We start from the raw sequence: 27,203 nt of genomic DNA, 5'->3' as shown, positions 1-27,203 counted from the left end.
AGCTTGAATTAACTATGTGCTGATAGATGTTAATAGTTGTTAGAGAGAATGCCCTGCTAGTAATTATTTTTAATGACTGGTGCACCATTACGAAAGGTTAACTTGTTCCATATAAATCTCCCATAGTGACACAGCTACTACCTCATTACTGTTCAAAGACTGCTGTAAACCAAGTCTGCCATATACTGTTATGGTAGAAATCGTTTGTTTCACAAGATTGGCTCATTTAGTCATAGAGTTGACCCTTGCTTAATTGCCAAGGGGGGGTGGTGAATAGGCCGCTAAGCATTTTCTGCCAATTAAAATGCTGAAACAGTGTAGAAAACTGCCATCTTGCACATGCTTTGAACCGAGTTAATTAGAAAGTTTCCACAGATGAGCGCTTCTTTTTAAAAGAATGCATTTTCTCTCTAGATAATGAGAAAGGGAGTTGGTGAATAACTAAGCTTGAAGACCTTTAACGTTTTAAGCGACCTAATTTGCAGAATAAGTGAAGCTTGTTTCAGACATTTAATGTTCTTTTTATTGTATATAGTATCTTGGGTACAAATAAAGGAAACGTTTGTTAGTTGTATTTAGTAGTTTGCATATTGTTATTTTGCATAAGTTTTAGAAAAGATGCCTTTTATCGTTTGTTTTGCAAATTTTTTTTTGGCTTGTTTTATACTAAACAAGTGATTTCAAAAGCACAATAATTTGGTTAGAAATTAGAAAAATTTGCTCACTTGTTTTGTGATTTGTTTTTTGGCTTTATACTAAACAAGTTGTGATTTCAAAAGCACAATAATTTGGTTAGAAATTAGAAAAACTTTATTACCTGAATTGCTTTTTTTCTACACCTAGGAAATTATGGTAGAGCTTATGTAAACTTAAATGTTATTAAATCTAAAAATAAGTGCTTGAATAACATGGGAAAATGTCTCAAGTACAATAAAATCAAAACAGTGTTAGTTCTCAGAGGTTAAAAGAATTGTAATTGTCCTTGAAGGAAGGTTTGCAAGTTGTGAGAATGACTATTACTTAAAATTTTAGTACTGGAAAGCTATAATTACTTTTAAAAAATTAGTAAGAAATCATGGATTTATAATAACATACACTTGTGAGAGATTATAGGACTGTTTTGCCAATGAAATAGTTATAATGGAAAACCTATAGAAATACCTGGAAATCTATAGAAAATACCTGGAAATTTTCTGATTTACCTACAATGGGAAATACAGTTCTTTACACAATGGGAAATACAGCTCGTTATTTCTTAGCACTGACAAAAATAAGTGATAATTTATATTAAATGGAACATAAATATTTTAACCTTACTTTCAGGTGACATTGAAATAAATACAAGTTTATACTGAGATTTCATGTAGTTGTTTGTTTTGTAGTAATCTTTTGTCCCATCCCCTCTATTCTACTTTATTCAAATTTTGAAAGATTGTCATTTGGATTAATAAAATTAGTATTTCTTCTTACTTTCATGTTTAGACTTATTGTATTATATGTCCTCCTTTATGTAAAGCATCTCTAAGGTAAATATATAAGTGATAAATCACTTGGCTGAGAATTCTCTGGAAGTATTGTAATTTAATGGAGAAAATAGTGGATTAAGAGAGGACTTTCGATTTAGTTTTTACTTTGCCATTTTATTTTAGCAGCTATGTTTTTATTAGGGTAAAATGTATATAACCTAAGATTTGCCATTTTAAATGCTAACCTGTACAAATCAGTGGTATTTATTACATTAATGATGATGTGCAGCTATCAAACTATTTTTTTTAAGAGATTTTATTTATAGGTAATCTCTGCACCCAAAATGGAGCTTGAACTCACAACTCCCAAGATGAATGCTTGCATGCTGTACTAAAAGCCAGCCAGGCACTCCCAAACTATCTTAAAAAAATTTTTTTCATCACCCCAAATAGAAACTTTGTAACCATTAAGCAACACATCTTCATTTCCTCTTCCTCCTAGCCCTTAGTAACTTTTCATCTTTTTTGTTTCTGAATTTATTCTGTTCTAGATAGCTTGTGTAAGTGGAATTGTACAATATTTGTCTATATCTGGTTTATTTCACTTAGTGTAGTTTTCAAGGTTCATCCACATTGTAGCATCTATTAGAACTTCATTCCTTTTTAAGGCTGAATGCTATTGTATGTATGTACCACATTTTGTTAATCCATTCATCTGTTGATGGACACTTCGTTGTTTCTACCTTTTGGCTGTTTTGAATGATGCTCTAATGAACACAAGGAGTATAAGTATCTGAGTCTTTGCTTTCAATTCTTTTGAGGAATATACCTCTTTTGAGGAATTCCTGTGTTATAAAGGGATTCCTTTTAGCCTTCTGAGGAATTAACCAAACCGTTTCTACAGTGGCTGTGCCATGTTATATTCCCATCAACAGTGTACTAAGGTTCCAGTTTCTCTGCATCTTTGTCAACATGTGTGTGTGTTTTTTTAAATAGTCATTCTAGTAGATGTGAAGTTGTATTATTTAACATTTCTCTGCCTCAGTATGCAAATCTGTAACGTAGGACATTGGTTTATATTAGAATTTTCCAAATCAGGGGCACCTGGGTGGCTCAGTAGGTTAAGCATCTGCCTTTGACTCAGGTCATGCTCTCAGGGTCCTGGGATCCAGATCTGGTTTCCTGCTCAGTGTGAAGTCCGCTTCTCCCTCTGCCCCTCTCCCTTGGCTTGTGTGCCTTTTCTCTCTCTTCTTTCTCAAATAAATAAAATCTAAAAAAAAAAAAAAAAAAAAAAAATTTCCAGATCGTGTTTTGTAGGATCCTGGTTCATTGAGAGATATAATAGGTTCCATGATCAAGTGAGATAAAAAGATAATAATGCACACTCTCTTCCCTTGCAGAAATTGACAGCGCTTATTAAGCTGTTAGAGGCTCTTGTTTAACCAAGAATTACCAAGTCCTTTTGATCATTAAATTCTCCCCTCACTCCCCGTGGAATACCACCTGAGACTCAGAGGAGCGCAGTTTGAGGAACACTGGTATAGATTATTAAAGTCCTTTCTATCTATAGAGTATGACACTGCCAATTTAAGTAACTCCTAGTAAGCAAGGAATTGAAAAAATTATTTTTTTAATGGCGCAGAATAGGGCAGCCCGGGTGGCTCAGCGGTTTAGTGCCTCCTTCAGCCCAGGGTGTGATCCTGGAGACCCGGGATCGAGTCCCGCGTCGGGCTCCCTGCATGGAGCCTGCTTCTCCCTCTGCCTGTGTTTCTGCTTCTCTCTCTCTGTGTCTCTCAATAATAAATAAATAAAATATTTTTTAAAGTAAGTAAATAAAGGGGCAGAATAACTGACATCTTTGAAATTGTTTTTTAATAATTTCCAACGCTGTTGACCAAGACAACGTAGAGGAATAATGAAACTATGATAGTCCCGGTTGTACCCTCTGTTTTATATCCAAAATACATTATTGGAAGTTATAGGATCCTTTTTAGTCCTAGAATTTATTTCTTTTAAGTAAATTAAAAAATCTTTTGAAGGGAGCAAGCATACTAAATATATTTCCTCTAGTTGGACAAATGAGAAAACACTAATTTTTTAAAAAAGTTTTATAAGGTATTCAAAATTATACAAATTATTTCATTTTAATCTTAAGAGTATAGTCTTTTTCTGATTCTTGGCTTTTGTTGTTGATGAATAACCAGTTAATTGGCGGTAATTTGACTATGTGACCAGAGAACCAAAAGCATTTGTATTAATTAGTTTTTAGAAGCGTATGTTTTTATATGTATGTATATATGTGTATTACCTGCTTTTGGAGGGGCCACTGTCCATGCTCAGTGTAAGGCCATTTTCCTGAATGACTCCTGAGGGACATCATTAGCATTTTATTCTAAGAAAATGGCATTCCCTCACAGGTACATTGAGGATGGCACCCTGGTAGGTAGTGCTCTGCTGCTGGATAGATTTATGTAAGGCTTTCTTTTTTGTGGGCTTTTGTTTTCTTGTATTTTCTGAGTTTCAGATACCAAATATCACAAATGCCAAAGATTACCTAATCATAAAATGGGCTTTTCTTTTTCAAGCATTTATTTTCTTAGTTCCCAGATTTGCTTTCCCAAGTGAATGAGAAAGAGATCATTTTAGAGCTGTTAAATAAGAAATTATAGCTGGGAGTGTGTAATATGTGACGTGTACTCATTTGTGCACGTGAATTCATATACCCTTTCACACTCAGAACCTCCCTCAACTATTTGAGCACTTGGGTAATTTAATGTGTCAGTCTGTCAGTGATTGCTTTTAAGTAACAATATATTTAGTTCACTTACCTTATTGGCAAATTGATTTTTCACTGAATTCGGTTTTGGTTGATTTGTCCTTTGGTAGATTGGTTTTTAGCTAGTTAACCAAAAACCATTTGAGAGTGAAAGTCATCTCAGAATAGTGCAAAGTGTTTATGGTTTCATAGACTCTTGGACTTTTCTTCACATTCAGAATACCCTTAGCCAGAAGTTAATGTGGGAATTTTAGAACGGAAATATTTGCCTACAGTAATGTTCATTTTCAGATATAATTTTTGTGATTAGGAGATAGAATCATATTTTCTCTCTAATGATTAGGTTTTAGAAATATGCTTATAAGAAAATATATTGGTTTATAGGGTCTTATTTTGTAATCTCAAATTTTAAACGTGCTTCTAATGCTAATGTATTTGTTGAATTATTTTGTGTAAGTTAATCATCTTAAATATCTGCTGTATCGGATTAATGGTATCTGTCTATCATAAGATTTGGAAATTTAATTCCTATCGCAAATATTTTAAAAGGCAAATCCAGAAATGAATGAACATATATTTCCCAGTGTAGAATATAAGCCTAGAAAAAAGAAAAGATCAGATTAAGTAAGATTTATCTAACTAGATTTTGGTAAATATAGATTCTAATTTAGTATCTTAGTCTGATTATGTGAATTGTCTTGGACATGGGAACATAGGAATAAAATAAATACTTTTATTGGATAATTTGACTAATTCCAGTGTATTTTTGAACAAAATAATTCTGATTAATAAAAAATTTCTAATTATGAAAAGTTATAAAATGTGTCTATTTTAGTATATTTTGGGTTTCATCTGTAGTTTTTGTAGTCCCCAACCATATGTATTAGTGAGTATACACAGAATATCTTGGAATATGAATTACTGGCTTTTTTTTTTTTTAAGATTTTATTTATTCATGAGAGACACACAGAGGCAGAGACACAGGCAGAGGGAGAAGCAGGCTCCATGTAGGGAGCCCGATGCGGGACTCCATCCTGGGATTTTTTTTTTTTTTTTTAAGATTTTATTTATTCATGAGAGAGAGAAGCAAAGACACAGGCAGAGGGAGAAGCAGGCTCCGTGCAGGGAGCCCAGCGTGGGTCCCGGGACTCAGGATCACGCCCTGGGCTGAAGGCAGTGCTAAACTGCTGAGCCACCTAGGCCACCCCAAAGCAGAATTTTTTTAATTTAAAACATTTCTATTTCGTTTAAACCATTACTAGGAAGTAATCTCTTTTTTAAAGAGGGCATATGCCCATGTGTGCCATTGGGTGGAGGAGGTTGGCAGAGGGAGAGAGAGTATCTTAGGTGCCACACCCAGCATGGGGCCTGACATGGGGTTTGATCTCACCACCTTAAGATCATGACCTGAGCCAAAATCAAGAGTCTGATGCTTGACCTCCCAAGCCACCCAGGCAACCCTAAAGTAATCTTACTTTTTAAGTGAAAATGCCCCACCCCCTGAACCTGGCATTTATTTCTGGTGTCTAATCTCCTTATCAATAGCTTAGATAAAGAAATGTGCAAGGAATTCTCCATTTTTCATCACACTTAATGTTTTTCCTAAATCATACTGTGAAACATTTCTCTTGTGTTCTGATTCAGTTAAAATTATATAGGGAAATTCTTAAAAAGTAGAAAATGATACAGAAAGTCAAATAGGAAAGGGAGTTTGGAACAGGTTATGGAGTAAAGATGATATCAAGGGGATAGGACTGAAATATCCTTTGTAAAAAGAAGAAACAAAATACAAAAAAAGCTACCAGTAATGAAGATATTTATATCTTTTGTGAATATGTTTCCATTTTGGACTGGTATATTAAGCTTCTTAAACTTTGTATTAGAAAGATTTACAAAGATAACACTATATACTTGGCTTCCTCCAATGATCACAGCAGAGTTTTATAATTGTATTTTCTAATTAGTTTTATTGCTCTGGCTCTACCTTTATACCTTGATAAAATTTTATTTATAGTCTAGATATTAAAGAGTGAATCACAGCCTGAAATAATTTTTAAGTCCTTGTTTCTAATAAGGTGGGCCACTGAAAGTATTATTTATAACTATATACTGAAGGTCTGAATTTCTTAATTATTTAAGTATTCAAGTTGATTATTCGGTTGTTTTGTTTTGTTTTTAAACACAGCAGTGCCAAAATGTAAAACTTCTTAAAAAGCATGGTTAGGGTAAAATAATCTATCTTCCATGACTCTTTTATCTTATGTGTATTGTTTTTTATAGTTGTTTGGTTTATATTGTCATATTAATGTTGACTATTAATTTCTTTCCTACAGCATGGATTTGTGGTATCATTTCTATCACTGTCATTAGCCTGCTTTCCTTGCTAGGCGTGATCTTGGTTCCCATCATTAACCAAGGATGCTTCAAATTTCTTCTCACATTCCTTGTTGCACTAGCTGTAGGAACAATGAGTGGAGATGCCCTTCTTCATCTACTGCCCCATGTAAGAAAACTTTTTAATCTTTAAAAAATACATAAATAAAAATATTTGAACTAAAAGGGTCCTTCATTAGCAAGCTGTGTAGCATCTAATCCAGTATTTGTTTTGCTTGTAGGACAAAGTATTTTTTCTCATTTACATAGTTTTAGTAGCAATATTTTTGAAATAAATTGAATCATTAGGTTTTAAAATAGCATCAAAAATTGGTAACATCAGTTTTACTTTCTTCTGTCACAGTGTATATGTACCAAATCACCATGATGTACTTAAATATCTCAACAGTTTTGTAAGTCAGCTTAACCTCAGTAGAACTGAAGTTTTAAAAAGATTGCTCTTAGCAGTTCTGAAAATGAATACTTAAAAAGATACACCATTCATTGATTTTTTTCTGTATGGTATATCAAGAAAGCCTTCAGAAGAAATATATACGAGGTCTCATAATGATTGCTCTATATAGCCAATGTGCCACAGGCATCTTTATTTGATCAAGAATAAAACATGCTCTGTTAACAATTTTAGGCATTTAGCTCTTTGCATTTCAGACCGTTTATCTTTTCTTCACCTGGCATACCACTTGTTTTCTTCTATTCCAAGACATTTTTTTTTTAAAGATTTATTTATTAGAGAGAGAGAGACAGGGAGTGCATGCATACATGCATGTGAGTGAGAGGAGGGACAGAGAGAGGGGATCATCAAGCCAGCTTTCTGCTGAGCTCTGAACCCCACCCAGGGCTCCATCTCAGGATCCATGAGATCATAACCTGAGCTGATACCAAGAGTAGGAAGCTCAACCGACTGAGCTGCCCATATTCCAGGTGCCCCATATTCCAGGGCACTTCTAATGATATGATCATATGCCTACACTCCTACTTACCTTGCTTATCATCCTTCTAAAATCCATTTCCAGTTAGGAGTATTTTATCTAGTGTTACTGCTTTTACTTCAAATTATGAAAGCACTGGGGCTTTTTCTTTTCAAAATGTAAAATTACAGATTTGAAATTTTTTTATATATATATTCTTACCATCACCTTTTGGAGTATTTGGGAGACAGAATTGTATTTTTCAAAAAGTAATCTCTGTACCCAACATAGGGCTGGAACTTACAGCCCAGAGATCAAGAGTTGGACACTCTACGAACTGAGCCAGCCAGGTGCCCTCAGAATTGTATCTGTGTATTTTGTATAATCCTCTCCCCTGCTTCACTTTTGGTTGAGAATTCCAGATTTGGTTTCTGGAATAATATATGGCACTGCCTTAAAAAAGCGATTAGTGAATCTTAAAATTGTGAATATGATTTTTTTTGTAAGTTGATTATGTTATTTACTTATTTCCCCCCTTATTCACACCTCTCGCTTACTCTTTTTACCTGTCATCAAGAATAGCAAGAGTCTGGAGAAAAAAAGAAAAGAAAAAAGAATAGCAACAGTCTTACTTTCTTTGAGAAGTTTAGAAACCTGATGGCCACTGGCAAATGGAGAAGCAATACAAATGTTAAAAGGAAAATACTTAAGCCTAACTTTTAAGATCATTATTGCGAAACTTGTACACTTCACAATTAAATAACTATTTCTATACATTTATTTTTGCTAAAGCTTTAATATATAGAAATGAAACAATATATGTTTAAGTATATACTTTTTTAAGTATATACTTTTGGTAGTGTTCCACAGTATGAGCATAGGTAGCATCTCAACACTTCTTTAAAATAACTTAGAAAAAGTTAGATTACAGGCAGTCCAAGGTTGTCACCTACTGGTGAATTAGTTCATTTTTACTGAGTGTTAGGCATCTGGGTCAAGTTCACTTCAGTTTACAAAGGGCTCTTCACTCCCGGATGTCTTACTGCTGCTTGGTTCCTTCGCCGTAGTATGTATCTGAACCCTATAGGCATTTGAGTTTGTGGTCTTTGCTATCAGAGTTACCATTTCATGGTTACCATGAAATGTCGCACTTGCCAGGCCACTGAGTACATCAAAATTAAATAGAAGGCTACCTACATTTATTTGAGACAATATGTAGAGAACACTTTAAAAATTGAAAGGTATTTTTTTCTGTGTCATCTAGGAGATCATAATCTCAAAATTTTAAATAGCATTTTTAACTACTTGTTCAGAAGTTTTTGTTATTCTTATTAATAGTCTCAGGGTGGACATGATCACAGTCATCAGCATGCACATGGGCATGGACATTCTCATGGACATGAATCTAAGAAGTTTTTGGAAGAATATGATGCTGTATTGAAAGGACTTGTTGCTCTAGGAGGCATTTACTTGTTATTTATCATTGAACACTGCATTAGAATGTTTAAGCACTACAAACAGCAAAGAGTAAGTATCTTTTAATGGTTTCTTCCATTTTCTGAGATATAAAACTGAAACAAAAAAATCATTTTCTGGCCACATGTTTAATTGTGATGTTGGTGTGTATTAAAGGAAACATTGATCTTTGCATTTTTTATCATTACATTTATCATTATAATCAGGATATAGCAGTCTTAGTTACTTTGTTGGAATTTTTCTTTTTTCTTTTTTTTTGGAATTTTTCTAAATGACTTAATAGGATGGAAAAAGTGATGGCCAATTTCTGCTTATTTCAAAAGACCAAAAATGTATAAATAGAAACAAATCTCACTGGTCCACTTAGGTCATATTTTCAGGTGAAAGTGGCTTTCACTGTCCTATCAACAAAACTGTTTTTCACACAATACATTTCTTTATCAGAAATGCTAATGGTAGAAGCAGTAGAGGTGAGAAGGATTTAGATTTGGGGGGCTTTGTAGGAAGAAAATATAATGAAATGAAGGAAATCTGGATGATGAACCTCTTGGATGCTTAGACTGTTGATTAAATACCCTGCTTGTCATGAGCTGTGTTTCATGGCATATTTGTGAGAATAAGATAAATATCCAAAATAATTTTTTCCCCTAAGTAAATTCGGGGCTGCTACCACTGACCTGATTTCCACCCTTCCCTTTTCATAGTGGTTCATGTCTGTTTCTAAAGCTCTGTCTAGAGTACGTCTCACTAACCTGTTTGTGATCCTAGTGCTGATTATATTCAGTGTACTCTGTATAATATAGTCTGTCTAGAGAACATTGTTAAGAAAGTTTTTTACAAAAAAGAAAATTCTTATATTTTGCTGGTTCACTACAGATATTTAAAAAAAATCTTTTTCCTCAAGAATGAAGAATATTCATGATCATAATATATACACAGTTCACTCTGATGATACAGCCTTTATGTTATTTAATGTATATATTTTGTGTATGTATATATCTTATGTAAATTTTTTTTGAGATAAAATATGGTTTAGAACAGAGCTCTACACTGAGATTCAACGGGAGTGATTCTAATTCTTGCCCAGCCTCAAACTAGCTGTGAAACTATGACTCATTCCTCCCGATTTCCAGTTGCTATCTAAATCTGTGGGAAATAAACCCTACTTTTCATCTGTATTTTCATATCATATTCTAAATAGTATATTTAATTTTAATTGCCATGTTTTAGTCTGGACATCATATTTAATTGCCTCCGAAGAAAGGGTGATGAAGATGATGTGCCAGCAAATCATCATCTGAGAAATGATAAAAGGAACTGGGAGGGATCAAAAGTAAAAGAAATCTCAAATTATTTGGTTTTTGAAGGGTGTATGGAAAGGTTGAATGGGTGATGAATAATGTGGGAGGGATGCCAAGGCAAGAGTAGCTGGAGGGAAATGAGTCAGAAGAGTGGTGATGGGAGCTTGAACTAGAGTCATATCTAAAGGAAAGGGAAGAGAAGATGATTAAGAGAATTCTTTGAATGAGAGAATAAGATTCGATCATTGATGACCTGTTAGATCTACAGATATCTTAGGGTTCATCTCCTAGTTTAGAACACAATTACATATTGGAAAGTATTGGAGAAGTTGTGGAATTACTGTAAAGCCCTAATTTTCTTCAGTTGTATATACCTGCTAACGTTGAGGCAATGAATATTAATACATAATATGTACAAGCTATTAGGGTCTGTGTAATTTACAGATAACTATAAAATGTAGTCTCTCAAGACAGTTCAAAATAAACAAGATTTCTGTTTTTGTAAATTAATCTTGATCTCATTTTGGCTTTTTGTTTTTTTTTAAAAAGATTTTATTTATTTATTCACAAGAGAGGCAGAGACACAGGCAGAGGAAGAAGCAGGCTCCCAGTAGGGACCCCGATGTGGGACTCGATCCCAGGACCCTGGGATCATGCCCTGAGTCAAAGGCAAATGCTTAACTGCTGAGCCACCAAGGCATCCCTGATCTCATTTTGAATTTAAATTTACTGGAAGAATTGAGCAGATTTATTTTTGTAAACTAATGTAGGAGAATAGAGTCCCCAGAACACAGCAGCAGCTCTTCTGTAAATTTGGAATTGTAGGAAGTAAATGACTGAAAGGAGCACCTCAATCTAATAGTAAGGAATTCTTCAAGTATATCAAAGAAAGGAATTTGGGCAGGTAAATCACTACATTTATTTTATGATAAATAGGACAATGAGTATAACCAAAGATGAAAAAGTATATTGCATTTTTTGAAGAAAGGGAATTAGTGATATTTAAATAGAACAGACATTTGGCCATCTGTGCAGAAGAGTCCGTTACTGGAAGGAAGCTTTCAGAGCTTAAATTAATACATCAGATGCTGACCAGGTTCAGCAAGTTGAGGCTTTGAGGGTAATGATTGAGCAAGTTTTTTGGAAAGTGGACAATCAAAACCAAAGCAGTAAAACAGAATCCCAGCTAGTATTTGCATTTTCTGCTACTATTGGCTTCCCCCACGCCCCCCCCCCCCCTGGTTTTTTTCATCTTTAATTCATGACTGCAGTTTCTTTTCTTCTCTTTAGGTTATTTCCATATTACTTTCTTTTGAACATTTTATGTTTCCCCAGTTTCTGTTACTGCTGTGAAGCAGGAAAACCCACAACTTAATGGCATATAACAATAATTTATTATTTCTCTTAATTTTGTGAGGAAATTGGGCAGGATTCAGCTGTCCTGCTTTGGCCTGGACAGGGCGTGTAGAAGGCCCACAAATGGTCTTTGTCTGTGTCTTGGTGCTCCTCCACATGGCCTCTTGAGGGTCTGTACTGAGTTTCTTCACAGCAACAGTTTCTTCCCTGAGCGAAAGAAAAGGTGCCAGGCTGCTCTGAGACTGGTCCTGGAACTGTGACCCATCATCACTCTCTTGCATTCAGTTGATCAAAAAGGCACAGCTTATTTGCTTTCTTAAATTTACATAGATTGGAAATAGAAATCTATTTTTTATTTTTATATTTTTTGGAAATAGAAATTTAAATCGGAAGAGTGGTCAGTGGTAGTTACATAGTTATACTGATAAAGGGAAAAAGCAGACTATTAAAAGATAGGAAAGAAAGTCAAACCTAAACCATGAAATACAATCATTAGAATTTATTAATAATTGAGGATAGATTAGATGAGAAAGAAAACTTAGCTTTATTGCGAAGCTGTGAAGAGTCCGTTGCTGATAGGTCATTTTCATAAACATTTCATTTAATCCTAAGAATCTATCATTTTTATTTTACAGATGAGTATTCTTATGCCCAAGTCTCACAGAAGTAAACTCCAAATTTTGAGACTTTAACTCAAGTGTAACTCTGATCATTATGTCACATGTAGGGAAACGGAAGATTGCATTCAACAAAATGAAATTTAGAGGAATAAACTTTATGTTTTTGGAACTTCCTATTTCCTGTTCACTCTTAAATAAGGCAAATGTTAAATACATTTCACACATTTCACTTGGTTTCATATAATATGGTACTCTGTACCCCTTCTGTATTTCAAAGTAGATGAATTGCATCTTTTATTTGAGTATTGGGGGTGGGGGGCAGGAAACAACATAGAAATTTCATTGGATATTTTATCTAGTTAAACCCCTTGATAAATTTCTAAAATAATTTTTCTTATTTTTTCCTAAATATATGAATAAAGTATTACTACCAGTTTTCCCCATAGATGTTAACAAGTGAATATTGTTGCTAATTGTGGCTGCAGATTTGATACTAATACTAGATTCTTTACAGGGAAAACAGAAATGGTTTATGAAGCAGAACACAGAAGAATCAACTATTGGAAGGAAGCTTTCAGATCATAAGTTAAATAATACACCAGATGCTGACTGGCTTCAGCTCAAGCCTCTTGCCGGTAGACAACAGTTCTGACTAAAGAGAAACTTTTAAAATATAAAAATCGAAATACTGCTTCTATACTGTGCCTATGTTTGAAATATCTTGTTTTTGTGACTTCCCTAATAGTAGTTTCTAATTTGTATTTCTTTAAATGTGAGTGTATCTTGTGATTTTGTTAGTGTTTTATTTATTTCAGCCTTACTGATAACTGGAATGTGGGACTAATTATATCACAGGGCAAGGAACATATTGCACTTTAGTACAGGAGAAAAAAATGAAACAGAAGGGCTTTGTAAGTGGTGTACTTGTGTTATTGTGTACTTGTGCCATGCAAAATCTGCATGCCCTCCATATGTGATTGGTTTCGTATGGAAGACAGAGTGGTTTCCATACAAAAAAAGTCTCTGCTCATCCATTCATCCTTTCTGTTGCCTAGTAGTTGCTATGAGGTAGCTTACAATTTTCAAGGAAACATAAACATTTTTTTTAAATCTAATTTTACCTTTTCATTTGAACTTGTGTTTCCCCTGAATATACTAATGATTTTCTTCAGAAAAGGAGCAGACGAGACTCTTAAGTGTACTCTGTTGCAAAATACAATTTGAGAAGTAGTAGGCTCTTTGTCACATAATAAATAGCTTTTAAAAACTAGGTAAGAGGCCAGCCTCAATTAAAAAAAAAAAAAAAAAGTACATCTCAGATGTTGTTACCACCTACGAGTTTCTGAATTTGATTCTGGTGATGATCTAAGTCACATTTTCAGATAGGCGGAGCATTGGAGGGTGCCAGTTATTTAAAGTTTGTCTTTGTTTTCTTGAGTGATAAGAGAAGGTTAGAGTGGGTAAACTTCAAGGTTCCTTTAAGGATTTCTGAAATATTCTGGGTCCATCGTGTTGTCCTATAAATGCTGCAGTGACTTGCTACGCTTTGATTCCCGCCAGCCGTTTATGATGTCCTTAAGTTTCAGGGTCTTCATGCTTGCCAGTTCTCACCTTGCCTGCTCTTGGTCTCCGTGCTCTTATTTACCTCATCTGGTTCATCTTTTGGACCCTCAAAACCTCAGTTTGTTTTTTGTGTGAACACATGTGTATTTGTTTCATTTGCTTTTGTACATTTACTTGGGACTTTTAAAAGACAGTCACTTAAAAAAAAAAAAAAAAAAAGACAGTCACTTAAGAAGTGTCCATTGCACTGCTGTTCTGTCTGGGTTTAAGAAATTAGCTAAGAAGTATTCATTTACTTGTTGATAAAGTATATCCTTTGCTATTAAATGTAGGAACTGATGACTCGGTCGTTTCTGAAGATCGACTTAATGAAACCGAACTGACAGATTTAGAAGGTCAACAGGAATCCCCTCCTAAAAATTACATTTGTGTGGAAGAGGAGAAAATCATGGACCATTCTCACAGTGATGGATTACATGCCATTCACGAGCATGATCTCCATGCTGCTGCCCACAACCACCACGATGAGAGTAAAACTGTGCTGAGGAAACACAACCATCAGTGGCACCACAAACATTCTCATCATTCTCATGGGCCCTGTCATTCTGGATCTGATCTCAAAGAAACAGGGATAGCTAACATAGCTTGGATGGTGATCATGGGGGATGGCATCCACAACTTCAGCGATGGGTTAGCGATCGGTAAGTGCGCTTGAACCTTGGGTTATCATTTGTTGTTCTTTAGACCACTTTCCTTCGTCCACAGTTTTAGTACTAATATTACGAATTAGAGTACGTAAGATTAACTTTTGGAGGTTAACAAGTATACTGTTATACATTACTCTAGTCATTTGATTTTTTTTTCCCAGAGGCTAGGTTAATGTTTTTGACAAGTTTATTTGGGGCATACAGATGTAATTTTACTGAGTTTTTCTTTGAATATATAAACAAGTGTCTGTAATATACTACTTTAATAACATTTCAAGGCATAGTCACCATATGAAAAAAGCTACCTTAGCATTTTATTTTCAAATACATTTACATGACCCTGAATATGTAATTTCAATCCTAGATTTAATAATGTTTTTGTCTTTGAAAAGGTGAAGAAAAATTTACATGTTAAAAATCTGTTGTGCCAAAGTCAAATACTGTATTAGAATCTTGCTACTGTAAACTGATATTACCAGTTAGGAGACTACTAAATGTGGTATAAATGCATGATTTTCTTTTCCAGACTTGACTCAGAAGTAGGCTTTGGAGAGGCCACGTTTTTTAATCTACCATAGATGTCAATGTTAGAGAATAAAGAATTTTACTAGGAGAATTAAATGCATTTATAACTCTGATTTCAGTTCTCAAGATCATCAGATAAATAGTACTTTGTAGCCTGTATGCTCTAAACCCGGCAAAGTTCAGATAAGGATAGTAGCCATTTAAGTATCTTTAAATATTTCTATGAGAGAGCAAATATAATCGTAGACTTATAGGACTTAAAAATTTAGCATCAGACTTCCGCTCAAAGACTGAAATGCTGAAAAGCATTAGTACTCCCAAGCTTTTAGTGAGTTAGAAGGTTACCCTAATGGAGAAATCATCAGGGAATATTTCATTAAGTAGCTTTTTCTCTGGGGGTGATATACCTATTGTGCTTCACTTATATATTCAAAAAATACAGTGTAAAATAAGTGTTAGTCACTCAGATATTATGAAATTTAGGCAGGCAACAGAGGCTGTCCCTGTCATTATTAATGAAAATGAAAATAGCAGAAGTAAACATCACTTGATTTTCTTTCTGTCCTCCACTTTAGGAGCAGCTTTCAGTGCTGGATTGACGGGAGGAATCAGTACTTCAATAGCTGTCTTTTGTCATGAGCTGCCACATGAGTTAGGTAATACATAACCCTAAGAATTTCACCAGATTACCTCAAACCTAAGACTTCTTCAATTATAAATGCATCTAAATTTTGGAGAGGTTAAACATAAAAATGGCTGATGGCAAATACAAATGTCACTATTCTTGTACTATATAATTTGCATTCTACATGTTTAAAAATGTACATTGTTTTGTAGGTTTGTATCTTTCTGTGACCAGTATTATGTTATATCCCTTGTTTCTTACCTTATGTTACTATCATTATGCTTTTAAACTCCATCCAGGTTATCATGAGTTAATTTAAGATGTTGCTTTTACCCAATACTCAAAAGTTATGCATTTACTGCATTTTACATATTTCTTAGCACCTAGTATTGGATACAGCATGCCTTTAATTCCCTGCCACCAAAGATTTTAATTTCCTGCCACCACTGTACACTGAACATCTGTAGACTTAGTGCCTTTAGGCTCCTGTGAGAACATCTTTTGGGCATGTACCCAGCAACAGAATTGTTGGGTCCTAGGATGTACGTGCCTAAGAAGAGCCATATTACTAGCCACAATGGCCAAACTAGTATAATCTCTAGCCAACAATCCCGAAGAGTTCCTGTGTTTCCATATCCCTGCCGACACTTGACATTAAGTTCTTTAAGTTTTGTCAACATGATAGGTGTAAAGTGATAGGATTTTGGTATTTTAGTAGGCTCCTACTAATTTACCAATGATTTTTTTTTTTTAAGTTTCTCTTCATGTGTTTTGGGTTTTTTCTATAAATTGAAAAACATTAGATGTGAACATGCATTCATCACATAGAAAATATCCAAGGGATGTGGAGAGGACATTAATTAGAAAAAAAAATTCCATCTTTTGAGTGTGCAAATAATTTCTTCATGTGCTCTTGCTAGTTTAACATTTTTCTTAAATTTATGCAACATCTGTCATTTGTGTTTTTGTTGATAGTAGTACCCTTATTTGCTTACTTTGAAAAAGAGTATAAGTTTCTTAGAAAATTATTAACTGCTCTGAAAACGGAGAACAGTCTATTAGTGCTTACTTGGTCCTGATTCTTTAAGCCTTGATTCCATATTTAGAGTTTTTGTTCCTTTGCCAGCCTTGAGCATGTGGTCTTTTTTTTTTTTTTTTTTTAAAGATTTATTTATTTATTTGTTCATGAGAGACAGAGAGAGAGAGAGAGGCAGAGACACAGTCAGAGGGAGAAGCAGGCTCCATGCCAGGAGCCCGACGCGGGACTCGATCCCAGGTCTCCAGGATCTGCCCTGGGCCAAAGGCAGGCGCCGAACCACTGAGCCACCCAGGGATCCGAGCATGTGGTCTTATATCTTCTGTCTTGGTTCATGCCCCATTGTTTTTTACCTAAACCAGACTAAACCATCATTGTCTTTATTATCTTTTGCTTGGATAATTTCCATAGTATTTATATCTAGTTTCATTCTGTCCAGTCCATCTCATATACCTTATCCTAAACATGGCTTCTCAAATGTGACTTGCTCTTTAATCAGAATCTTTCAGTTGCTTCCCTTACATAGAGCATTAGAAGCTGAGATTCATTAATGCTCCTTTCAGTGACCTTCCTTTCTGCCCACCTTTATAGCCTCACTCACTCTACTTGCTGTTGCTTGTTTTCCACATCACACAGACACAATTCACCAAACGTACAATGGGTGCGTGAACCTGCTTCTCTGCCTCTACCTTTCTCCTCTTTGGCTTCTCTTGCTACTTGTATCCCTACTTAATCATGTTCAGAGTCTTTATTTCCTGACTTCAGGACTGTCCTCTGGTATCCCATGCATTGGGTTACTTTTCCTCTAAACTTTATCACTTACTGTCAGTAGGCCTTTCTTTTGGTACTTACTATATATCCAACTTAGATGTCTTCCCCATTAAAATGTAGGTTCTTTGTGTGCAGATACTGTCTTATACCTTTCTCTTTGCTTCTTTCCTATGTTAGTAAGAGAGTAATCTGCCAGATTTGATATAAAACAAATGCAGCACAGATATAATGGCTAGGTAAGGCCTTGATATCCAATGCAGAGCTCTTATAAAAACTGAATTTTAGAACTCTGCGTGGGCCAGGACTCCTCAGTGAGACATTAGACCCTAAGTCTACCTGTTTTACCCCATAAACCAGAAGTTGAGGTGTTATTACTGCTATGAGAGGAAACAACAATTTAAGTATATTGAGGAGCGCCTGGGTGGCTCAGTCGGTTAAGTGTCCAACTCATGATTTCGGCTCAGATCATGATCACACGGTCTTGACATCTAGCCCCACATCGAGCACAGTGCCTGTTTGGGATTCTATCTCTCCCTCTCCCCCAGCTCATGCACATGCTTGCACTCTCTCTAAAAAAAATAAATAAAATAAATAAAAATAAAACTTTTAAAGTATATTGAACTGTGCTACCAGGAAAGGAGTGAAACCTTAAGAAAAAGGAAAATTTCCCTCCAGTGCTTAGTACCAAATCCATATAAACTCCATATTCTAGCTGTCTAGGCTCCTAGGGAAGAAAGCAAAACTGGAGGTGATATAAAGGTAGGAAGTGATTAAAAAAAAAATTGTAGAGCCTATTTTTTGCCTTTAAAGCACAGTAATGGGCACGTTGGCAAAATAGGCCGAGATGAATGTCCTACTCTGGTTATCTACTCTTACTCACTTAGAGAGGAAGAGAATCTGGAGACAGAGGTATAGAAACATCTTCCTCAAGCTCCCAAGCAAGGGAAAGATGATTTCCCTTGATGCTGAGATAGAAACATGGCAGGTGCATAGGGGAGACATCTTCTCCCTGGTTAACAGGTTAAGATATTGTCAAAGCAGCATATTATATCACATTCCAGGATAATTTATTTGATTTAAAACCCCTTTGGCCCTAGTTAAATTTTTGATTATGAATTCATAAAACTGTTCTGAGATTTTTATACTAAAGTCATAGCCTAAGGGGGAAAACGTGTTTAAATTACATTTTAATGCATGAAAAACTGACCCTTAGTAATTCCAAGTTTTATTTTTCCTCTTCTAAACAGATTGCTGTTTCTCTAATGGTGTGCCAGATGGGGGGTTTGTTCTTAGGAATGCGATAGGAAAAATTGTAGTTTTAAGCCTTAGAGTGATATACAGCTCAGGGACGTTTACTCCAAGAGGTGTGCAGAAATTGAAACCATTTGAGAAAATAGAAAACCTTTGTCTCTCATTGCATGTTTGCTCTGGAGTGTGGTAATGGAGAAATTGCCTGAATTTATTATTATTCTTCCTTCTGGTTTTGCAAAACTTATATAGCTAAATTTAAGTAAGTTGCAGTATTACTCTGTTGGATTCTCTCTTACTTTTTCCCCACACTCTTTCAGTAAGGAGCTATAAAAATTTGAATAATTATTTGTAAGAAAACTTGTATAAGAACATATGAAGGGGAAATGAGATTGGGGATAATCCAGAAAGGCAGATAATCCAAACTCTCTTAACATTAAGTAATGTGTTCTAATTTAAAGGAGGTAACATTTTGATAAATAAGTGTATCTTTATTATCCTGATGCCGCTCAAGAGAGGTTATGGTGCTATCCACTTTTTCCTTTCCTCTCATGTATATTTAAGGGGTAAATAGAATTTCCAAATAAGATATTCATAATGTGCTCAATTGTCCAGGGAAAATTGAACATTCACTATATAGATTTATACAAGTGTATACATATATTATTTAAGACAAAAATAAAGAATTTTAAAATACACATTTGTCTTAAAAAATCTCAATAGTTGATGTTAGCAGATGTTAACATAATTATAGCATTGGATCACATTAACAGCTTTGGCAGGCACACCTCATTTGTTGTGCTGCTAATGATATCTTTTGTCAGCAGAAAGGAAAGGATATTGACGTCTCAAAAGATGAACAGATTTGCTAGTTTGGTGTAAGTCCCAACTGTATTCCTTTGATCTCCTTTTCAAATGTTTATACAGGTTCTTACTGAGAAAGGTGGAGAAAAAGAAAAATATGCAGATAGATACCTTTGATAATTTGTAGTCTAAGATAAGACAAGGACAAAGATAGATTTTAAATGAAATAATTCATTTTGCTACAAGATCATTATACAGAGATGATTTATACTGCTATACATTAGCCATGAATAATTGGAAATTGATATTTTTTATAAGTACTTTTATAATAACACCAAAAAGCATGAAATGCTTAGGTTTAAATCTAACGAAATGTACATAGAATCTGTATGGTGAGAACTGCAAATCACCACAAAATAAATCAAAGGCGATTTGAGTGTGAAGAGTGTATATGAGGTTTATGGACCAGAAGATTCAGTATCTTTAAGGTGGCAATCTTCCTTATAGTTTAAGTGCATTCCCAATCAGAATACCAGCAAGCTATTTCAAATGAGATTTTTCAAAATTTTCTGTGGAAAGGGAAAGGAACTTGGATAGCCAGAAGAATTTTGAAAAAGGACAGCAAAATTGACTGGAACAAAGTAGAATTCTCATGTATATGCCAGAGTATTTTCAATAAAGTGCAAAGGAAATTCCATATCAAAAGGATAGTTTTTCCAACAAATGTTACTGTAGTAATTGGATATTTAGTAGCAGGGAAAAGGCCCAAAAAGCAAAAAAAAAAAAAAACTTCACACAGTAGGACAAAAGAACTAAAAATAGATCATTGATTTTAAATTAAAAAGATCTTTTTGAAAAGAAAGAAAGTGCACACACGGGCAGCGGTGCAGAGGGCGAGAGAGAGAATCCCAGGCAGGCGTCGTGCTCAACATGCCCAATCTCATGGCCCTGAGATCATGACCCCAGCCTCAATCAACAGGTGGACACTTGGACCAACTGAGGCACTCAGATGCTCTTTAAATAAAAGTTTTAAAATACAGGTTTCTGGGGTGCCTGGGTGGCTCAGTTGGTCAAGCGTCTGCCTTTGGTTCAGGTCATGATCCCAGGGTACTGGGATTGAGCCCCGGGTCAGGCTCCCTGCTCAGTGGGGAGCCTGCTTCTCCATCTCCCTCTGCCTGCTGCTCCCCATGCCTCTGCATGCACGCTCTGTCTCTCACTTTTCTCCCAAATTAATAAATAAAATATTTAAAAATAGAATACAGGTTTCCCTTGCTATCCAAAATAGTGTCCCTGTTGAAACCTTTTGTAAGCTAAAATGGCTTAAAACTAGAAGGATTTGCTGTTAATTTATATGGAGGGGGTTTTGGGCATTCCTAGACTCACAAAATAACCTCGCAGGCTTTTTGATACCTGAGGAGACATCTTGCTGTTGGAGGCACACAACAGAGATAAAGCACAGATGCACAAAGTCTTCTCCTGGGGAAGGAGCTGGGTGGGGCCCCTCTTGGCTGCTCGGGGTGCATGCCGCCTGCACAGCAGCTCACTGCAAAACAAAGGCTGTTTTCACTTTTTTCCTTTTTTCTTAAAAGCGAAAATCCTCTTCAGATGTTTTGTTTGGTTTTGTTAAGGAAAGCAGGTACTAATGTAGGTCTCTAATAAAAGTGAAGTGGCTGTAATGTGAACTTTTGAAAAGTGGGGGTTACCTGTATCAGTAGAAGAAAACATACAAGAATATATTTGTGTTCTTGGATTAGGCAAGTTTTCTTAGACACAACGCCCTTTTGGGCGTTTTTCCTCAATGATCCATTGAGGAAAAAAGTAATAAATGAACTTCATAAAAATTAACTCTACACAAAAGAGACTTGTTAAAAATGAAAAGGTAAGGACTGTGAAGAAATATTTGGAAAATATTCCAAAAGACAAAAGACTTTTAGGAAAAGATGCAAGGAGAGTAATGTTAGGTAGAAACTGGAGAATAGCAGTCTAGAAGCCACTGGTAGATAATCTCCCAGCTAATTTTTCTGTTAATGTCTTCCTATCTGTTATAAATTAGAACTTTGTGACCATAAGAATTAAAAAAGAAAACGTCACGTAAAATTAAGATCCCTTCTTTGAAAGTGTATGTATGTACGCATGTGTGTGTAATCTCCAGCCCCAGCATGGGGCTCAAACTCATGACCCTGAGATCAAGAGACGTGTGCTCTTCCAACTGAGCCAGCCAGGTGCCCCTAAAATGGGTTCTTAAGGTAAAGAGATGCCCCAGTATTCCAGTAATACCTTGCACTGCTAAGTGTTCAATGATTGATTGAATGTTTGTACATTTAGTTACTAAGACAAACAAAAGAGTTGTTCTAATTAGTTGAAATTACTGATTTTGACCCGTTAGTTTTAAGACTATTATTTCTTAGCAGTATTTGTTTTTCTAGTAAAGTTTCTGAGCACTATCTAACGTTTTTTTCTAGTGGTCCCAACTATTGACAGACGAGTGAGAAAGTCTCTATTTTTACATTTTTAGTATTTTTAGAATTAAGATTAATTTTTTTCTGGAAAAACTAAACAAATATAAACAGCGTGCAATATTCTTAAAGAGTCTGTTACCTCTCTTCTTTCTAAGGCCATTTCCCTTTGAAAATAGGGCAGAGATCAGAGTAGAGAACTTGGTTACAGGAAGAGCGGTGACCAAGTTCTTTTTTTCTATTATGTTTTCTGATCTTTTTTAAAAAAAATTACATTTCACATTCTACAGAAAAGTGACCCTTTTGATGTACATTCTTTGAATTTTAACATGTATATAGATTTCTTTAACAACCACCACTGCCATCAGGATACAGAAGAATTCCATCATCCCAACAAGTCCCTTCATACAGGACCTTTGTAGTCACACCCCTTGCCCACCCCTGCCTTGGGCAACCTCGGCATGTTCTTCATCACTATAGTTTTACCTTTCTGAGATCTCCTATAAATGGAATCATATATAACCTCTCAGACTGTCTTCGAGTAGCATGCCTGTTGAGATTTACTCAAGTTTTACACATATTGGGTTTAATTTACTAAATAAAAAAATAAGTTTTTATAATAAAGTTTCAGTTATTAAAGGTGTTATCTTTTTATGTCAATTCTTAATTTTGTTTTCTAATTTTTTTTCCCTAAAATCTGTGTGTAAAAGCCTGTGGTTGTAAAACTCTCACATTATGTCTTTTACTGCAGGTGATTTTGCAGTTCTTCTTAAAGCGGGCATGACTGTAAAGCAAGCAATTGTATACAACCTCCTCTCTGCCATGATGGCTTACATAGGCATGCTTATAGGCACAGCTGTTGGTCAGTATGCCAATAACATCACACTCTGGATCTTTGCAATCACTGCAGGCATGTTCCTTTATGTAGCCTTGGTGGATATGGTAAGATATTTTATATTTTTGTTACTACTAAATCTGTAAATAGAATGCACCTTCCAAAAAATGGAAGAAGTCTTTGGATGTAGTTTGAAAAACTATTTTTTAAAAATACATACCCCATTTTAAAACATATGATATCCTAAGTAGTCTGTTAGAGAAAGACAATTAAAATTAAGTAGGAAGATTTCTTTGGAAATCCATTGAGATGCCGAGAATTTTTGAGCAGGGATATTAGTATTCAAGGTAATCATCAACATTTAGAGATAATTATATACTTTGAAGATTTTATAACATTAGGATGTAAGTATTTTGTTGTTATTAGTAGAGTAATTCTTTGGGCTTGTTTTATGGCAAACAAATAATATACTTCTTAGGGAAGCCAGTCTTCTGCAGAAAGTGGTATATATTCCTAGGGATTTATGTAATTTTCCTTATTTCTGACTTTAAAGTTAACAAATCTAAATCTAATTTCTAATCTGAGGTTAAGAAATATAATCTAAAATCTACATAAAACTAGCAAATAGTTTTAATTTTACCTTCGTATCTTAAGTATGTTAAATATTTGTAGAACTAGCATTTTGATTAATTTTTGTCTTTGGATATTATGTTCACTTTTCCTCCTGATTGGATCTGTTAGTCTCATTTCAAAATTATATAACCTAAATCTTTAATCACAGAATTATTGCCTGTTTGTAGTAGAAAGTTTAGAAAATATCAACAAAAAATAAAAACCGTTGACATTCTATACCTAGAGTTTGCCATTTCCTGGTCTTTTCTTAGACTCCAGCACTTCACTTCCTGTCTCCATGCTCAGCCGATTACCTTACTTCCTACTTATGGAGAATACTGAAGCCTTGGAGACAACTTCCCACATGTTCCCATCACCATTTCTACTCCTCTCTTCTCCTCTCCTTGATGATGTCAGCTCCTTACAGCCGCTCCCTGGAGCTTGTCCCTTTTCACTAACTCCCTGAAATTCTCCCCTTTCTGTGTCCATTTTCCCCTCTCTGCTGGTCATTTCTATGAGCATTTAAACCTCCTGTACTTCTCACCTACAGAGGTAGGAGGGAGGGATTTTCTTAACTCCAGCTTCCATTCATTCATTCATTCATGAGAGACAGAGAGGCAGAGACACAGGCAGAGGGAGAAGCAGGTCCCATGCGGAGCCCGAAGTGGGACGGATCCTGGGTCTCCAGGATCAGGCCCTGAGCTGAAGGTGGTGCTAAACCACTGAGCCACCTGGGCTGCCCTCCAGTTTCCATTTTAGTCCTCAACTACCGGTTTTCTTTCTTTGTCATGCAAATCACCCTTATTTTCTAATTCTCTTCTTTCTTGAGTCTGGCCTCAGCAGGTGTCCTCCCCAACTGCTGGGCCTGATTGCTTTTGTTACATCTCCATTGTTACTGGTTTACCACCTTTCTGGCCTTTCTCAGCTTGTTTTCTGACCTTCCTCTTCTCCCCACCTGTAAATGCTGGTGAGGGCCCTCTAGATAATGTCATTTAATCTCATGACTTTAAAAATTTAATGGCCAGTAATTCCTACATTTATGTCTTTAGCCCAGACCTTTTCTTTAACTCCACCTGCTTCCCTGAATGTCTGCAAGGAACTGTAAGCTTAGAGTATGTTTAGAGCCCAACTCTTGAGATTTGCCAGCCTTAACTCATTGGAGCAACTTCTATAGGGTTCTCTGTCTTATAAATGATGGTTCCATTCTTCTGGTTGCTCAGATCAAAACCCCGATTATTATTCTTTGACTCAGCTCTCTGTCTGCTCCACCTCTGGCTCATCCTAGGTCCTGGGAGACCTCTACTTCCTAACTACCTCTACTGGCCCCATCTTCTAACTCTCCCTGTTTCTGCTGTTGACTTGTCTACGACATTGAGCCAACAGTCTTGTCACCTAAGTGCTTCAAACTCTTCAGTGGCTCCTTGTGAATTCCTCTCCCTCCTCTTGCCTCTCCTTCATTTCTCCTTTTTTTCTTTTTTAAAATATTTTATTTATTCATGAGAGACAGACAGAATGAGGGTGAGAGAGAAAGAGGCAGAGACACAGGCAGAGGGAGAAGCAGGGAGCCTGCAGGGAGCCTGACTTGGGACTCTGGGACTCAATCCCGGGTCTCCAGGATCACTCCCTGGGCGGAAAGCGGTGCTAAACCACTGAGCCACCCAGGCTGCCCACTCCCTCATTACTCTAACTTTACCGCATCATCTCTCCCTTGCCCCCAGGAGGTGCACACTGCCTCAGGGGCCTGGCTCTTGATGGTCACTCCATGTGGAATATTTTGCCTGCAGACATCCTCTTGGCTGGCTCCCTCACTCCTTATGAAGCTTCCCATCTAAAATTTCAACCTCTACCCCTCTATTCCTATTTTACTTTTTTTCTCCTTTGCACTTGTATCTCAATCTATTAATAGCACACTAAACATTTTATTTATTGAGCTCATTGTATCCCCTCTTGGATTAGTTCTGGGAGGGTAAGCTTTTTTGATAGTATTTCATTTACTCCTAGAGAAGTAGGTCACAGTTAGTTGAATGAAAAATGAATGAGTTAATTCTTATACTAGGAAGCTGAAGATGTAAAAAAGAACAAAGATAATCTTTATAGTAAGGACTTAAAGTCTAATGAGAAGAAAAGTAGCTATTAGAATTCTTCTGATAATGGCTTATGATAGAATAGTGCACCATGTTTGCAGAACTACGGAGAGAGGCCAGCTAAAAATGGGAGGAAAAATGAGGGAAGTTTTTCTGGAATGGGAAATCTGAGCTGAATCTTAAAAGCTACAGAAGAGTTTATTAGAAGCAAGAGGAAAGGGCAGATGAGAAAGCAGAGTAATGAATAGCATTGTTCCTTTAACCAGTGAGTCTACTCCTGGGACTGTATGCTGAGGAAATGACCTAACATGACTACTGCTAAGAAAACAAGCAAGCAAAAATAAAACTGTATTAGAGTATTTTTGCAGCAGCATTTGTAATTTTCTAATTACATTGGAAACACCCTAAATGTCAAAGAGGGAAAACTACCCACATATATTTTAGAATTTTAATGACAAATTTTTTTTCTCATGGTAAGTGGAAAAATAAATGGATTAAAAAATTACATCCACCGTCATCAGATAGATGTTGGCCAGATAATGAGAGTCACATAAAATTCAGTGCTATAAAAAAATGAGAATTTATCTTGTAAGTTATGAGGAACCATTACAAGGTTTAAGCAATAATGACATGATATTTTTGTTTTAGAAAGACCCTGACTAGAGAGGTTTTCATTCATTTACAGTTATTCAGTATGAAAGCGAGAGTACCAGCAGTTTTAGTTTGAGGTATCTTTCAGACTCCAAGTGGAAGTGTCCAGCTGGTTTTAAGGGCTCTGGATAGTAGCTGTTTATCAGCCAGTTTGGAAGCACTGTTGCATTTTAACAGGTATGGCCATACCAGTAGGTACAGCTGGCTCTTCACTGTGGTTACGATCAACGAATATGGATGTGGGCGTTCAGGGTTGAATTTAATGTGGGGAAGACAAGGTGCCTCTTCTGGCTGGTATGAGCACATACCTAGAGGGGACATTTCAGTGAAACATCCTGTATGTTACTTATGCTTCAGTGTTCAGGAAAGACAGATGTAAAAGTTTTTTGTCATGATAAAAACTTGAGAAAAGGAGAAAAAAAATTGTCTTCTTACTAGAACCACAGGTGGGAAGTTGCCAGGTTTAGTTTTAATCCAGAGGTTGGCAAACTGTCTGTAAAGGGACCGACAGTAAATATTTAGGCTTTGTAGCCCATATAGTCTCTGGACAGTTAATCAGCTCTGCTCTCTGGGGTGTCTATCACGGTTACTTAACTCTGCTCAAAAAGAACAGTAACTGGCATCAGCCATTATGTGCTACTGCCATAGACTCTTGAACAAAATAGATGACCAGCATGAAGTAGTTCTTAAGTAGGACCCTGAGGGGATTGTTAAATATACTGTTGCAATGTCAGAATATGGCAGTTGGATTAATTGTACTCATTGTTTAATAAGAACAGTAGTGCTTCTTCCTAGGCAGGCATTATGTCCTTAATGCTACATTTTTCCTCTCTGAACCGAAAAGCACCCAGATATTGTTTGGAGTAAAGCTTAGTGTCTAAGAGAGTAGCCTATCAGTGTCATCGTTCTGATGATAATCATTGCAAACTTGAAAAACAATACACAGAACGGGAAAATGAAATGTGGAAGTAGCAGTTCTTTCACAATTT

General features: G+C 35.8%; 1 protein-coding gene across 6 annotated transcripts in view; it reads left to right on the top strand.

Annotated features, from left to right (window-relative positions):
- SLC39A10 (solute carrier family 39 member 10) overlaps positions 1-27,203 on the top strand; it is a 135,227-nt gene that overhangs the window by 104,368 nt on the left and 3,656 nt on the right. For all 6 annotated transcript variants that reach the window (XM_072740993.1, XM_072740995.1, XM_026002628.2 and 3 more), the window contains 6 exons: positions 6,576-6,745; positions 8,883-9,071; positions 12,812-12,932; positions 14,193-14,561; positions 15,668-15,748; positions 22,784-22,974. In XM_072740993.1, coding sequence (XP_072597094.1) covers positions 6,576-6,745; positions 8,883-9,071; positions 12,812-12,932; positions 14,193-14,561; positions 15,668-15,748; positions 22,784-22,974 — 1,121 coding nt within the window. The remainder of the gene's footprint in view (positions 1-6,575; positions 6,746-8,882; positions 9,072-12,811; positions 12,933-14,192; positions 14,562-15,667; positions 15,749-22,783; positions 22,975-27,203) is intronic.

Source organism: Vulpes vulpes, chromosome 16, assembly GCF_048418805.1.
Source record: "Vulpes vulpes isolate BD-2025 chromosome 16, VulVul3, whole genome shotgun sequence".
In the NCBI taxonomy this organism is placed as follows: Eukaryota; Metazoa; Chordata; class Mammalia; order Carnivora; family Canidae; genus Vulpes; species Vulpes vulpes.
The sequence above is the reverse complement of the archived record's forward strand: the minus strand, read 5'-3'. Positions and strand labels throughout refer to the sequence as shown.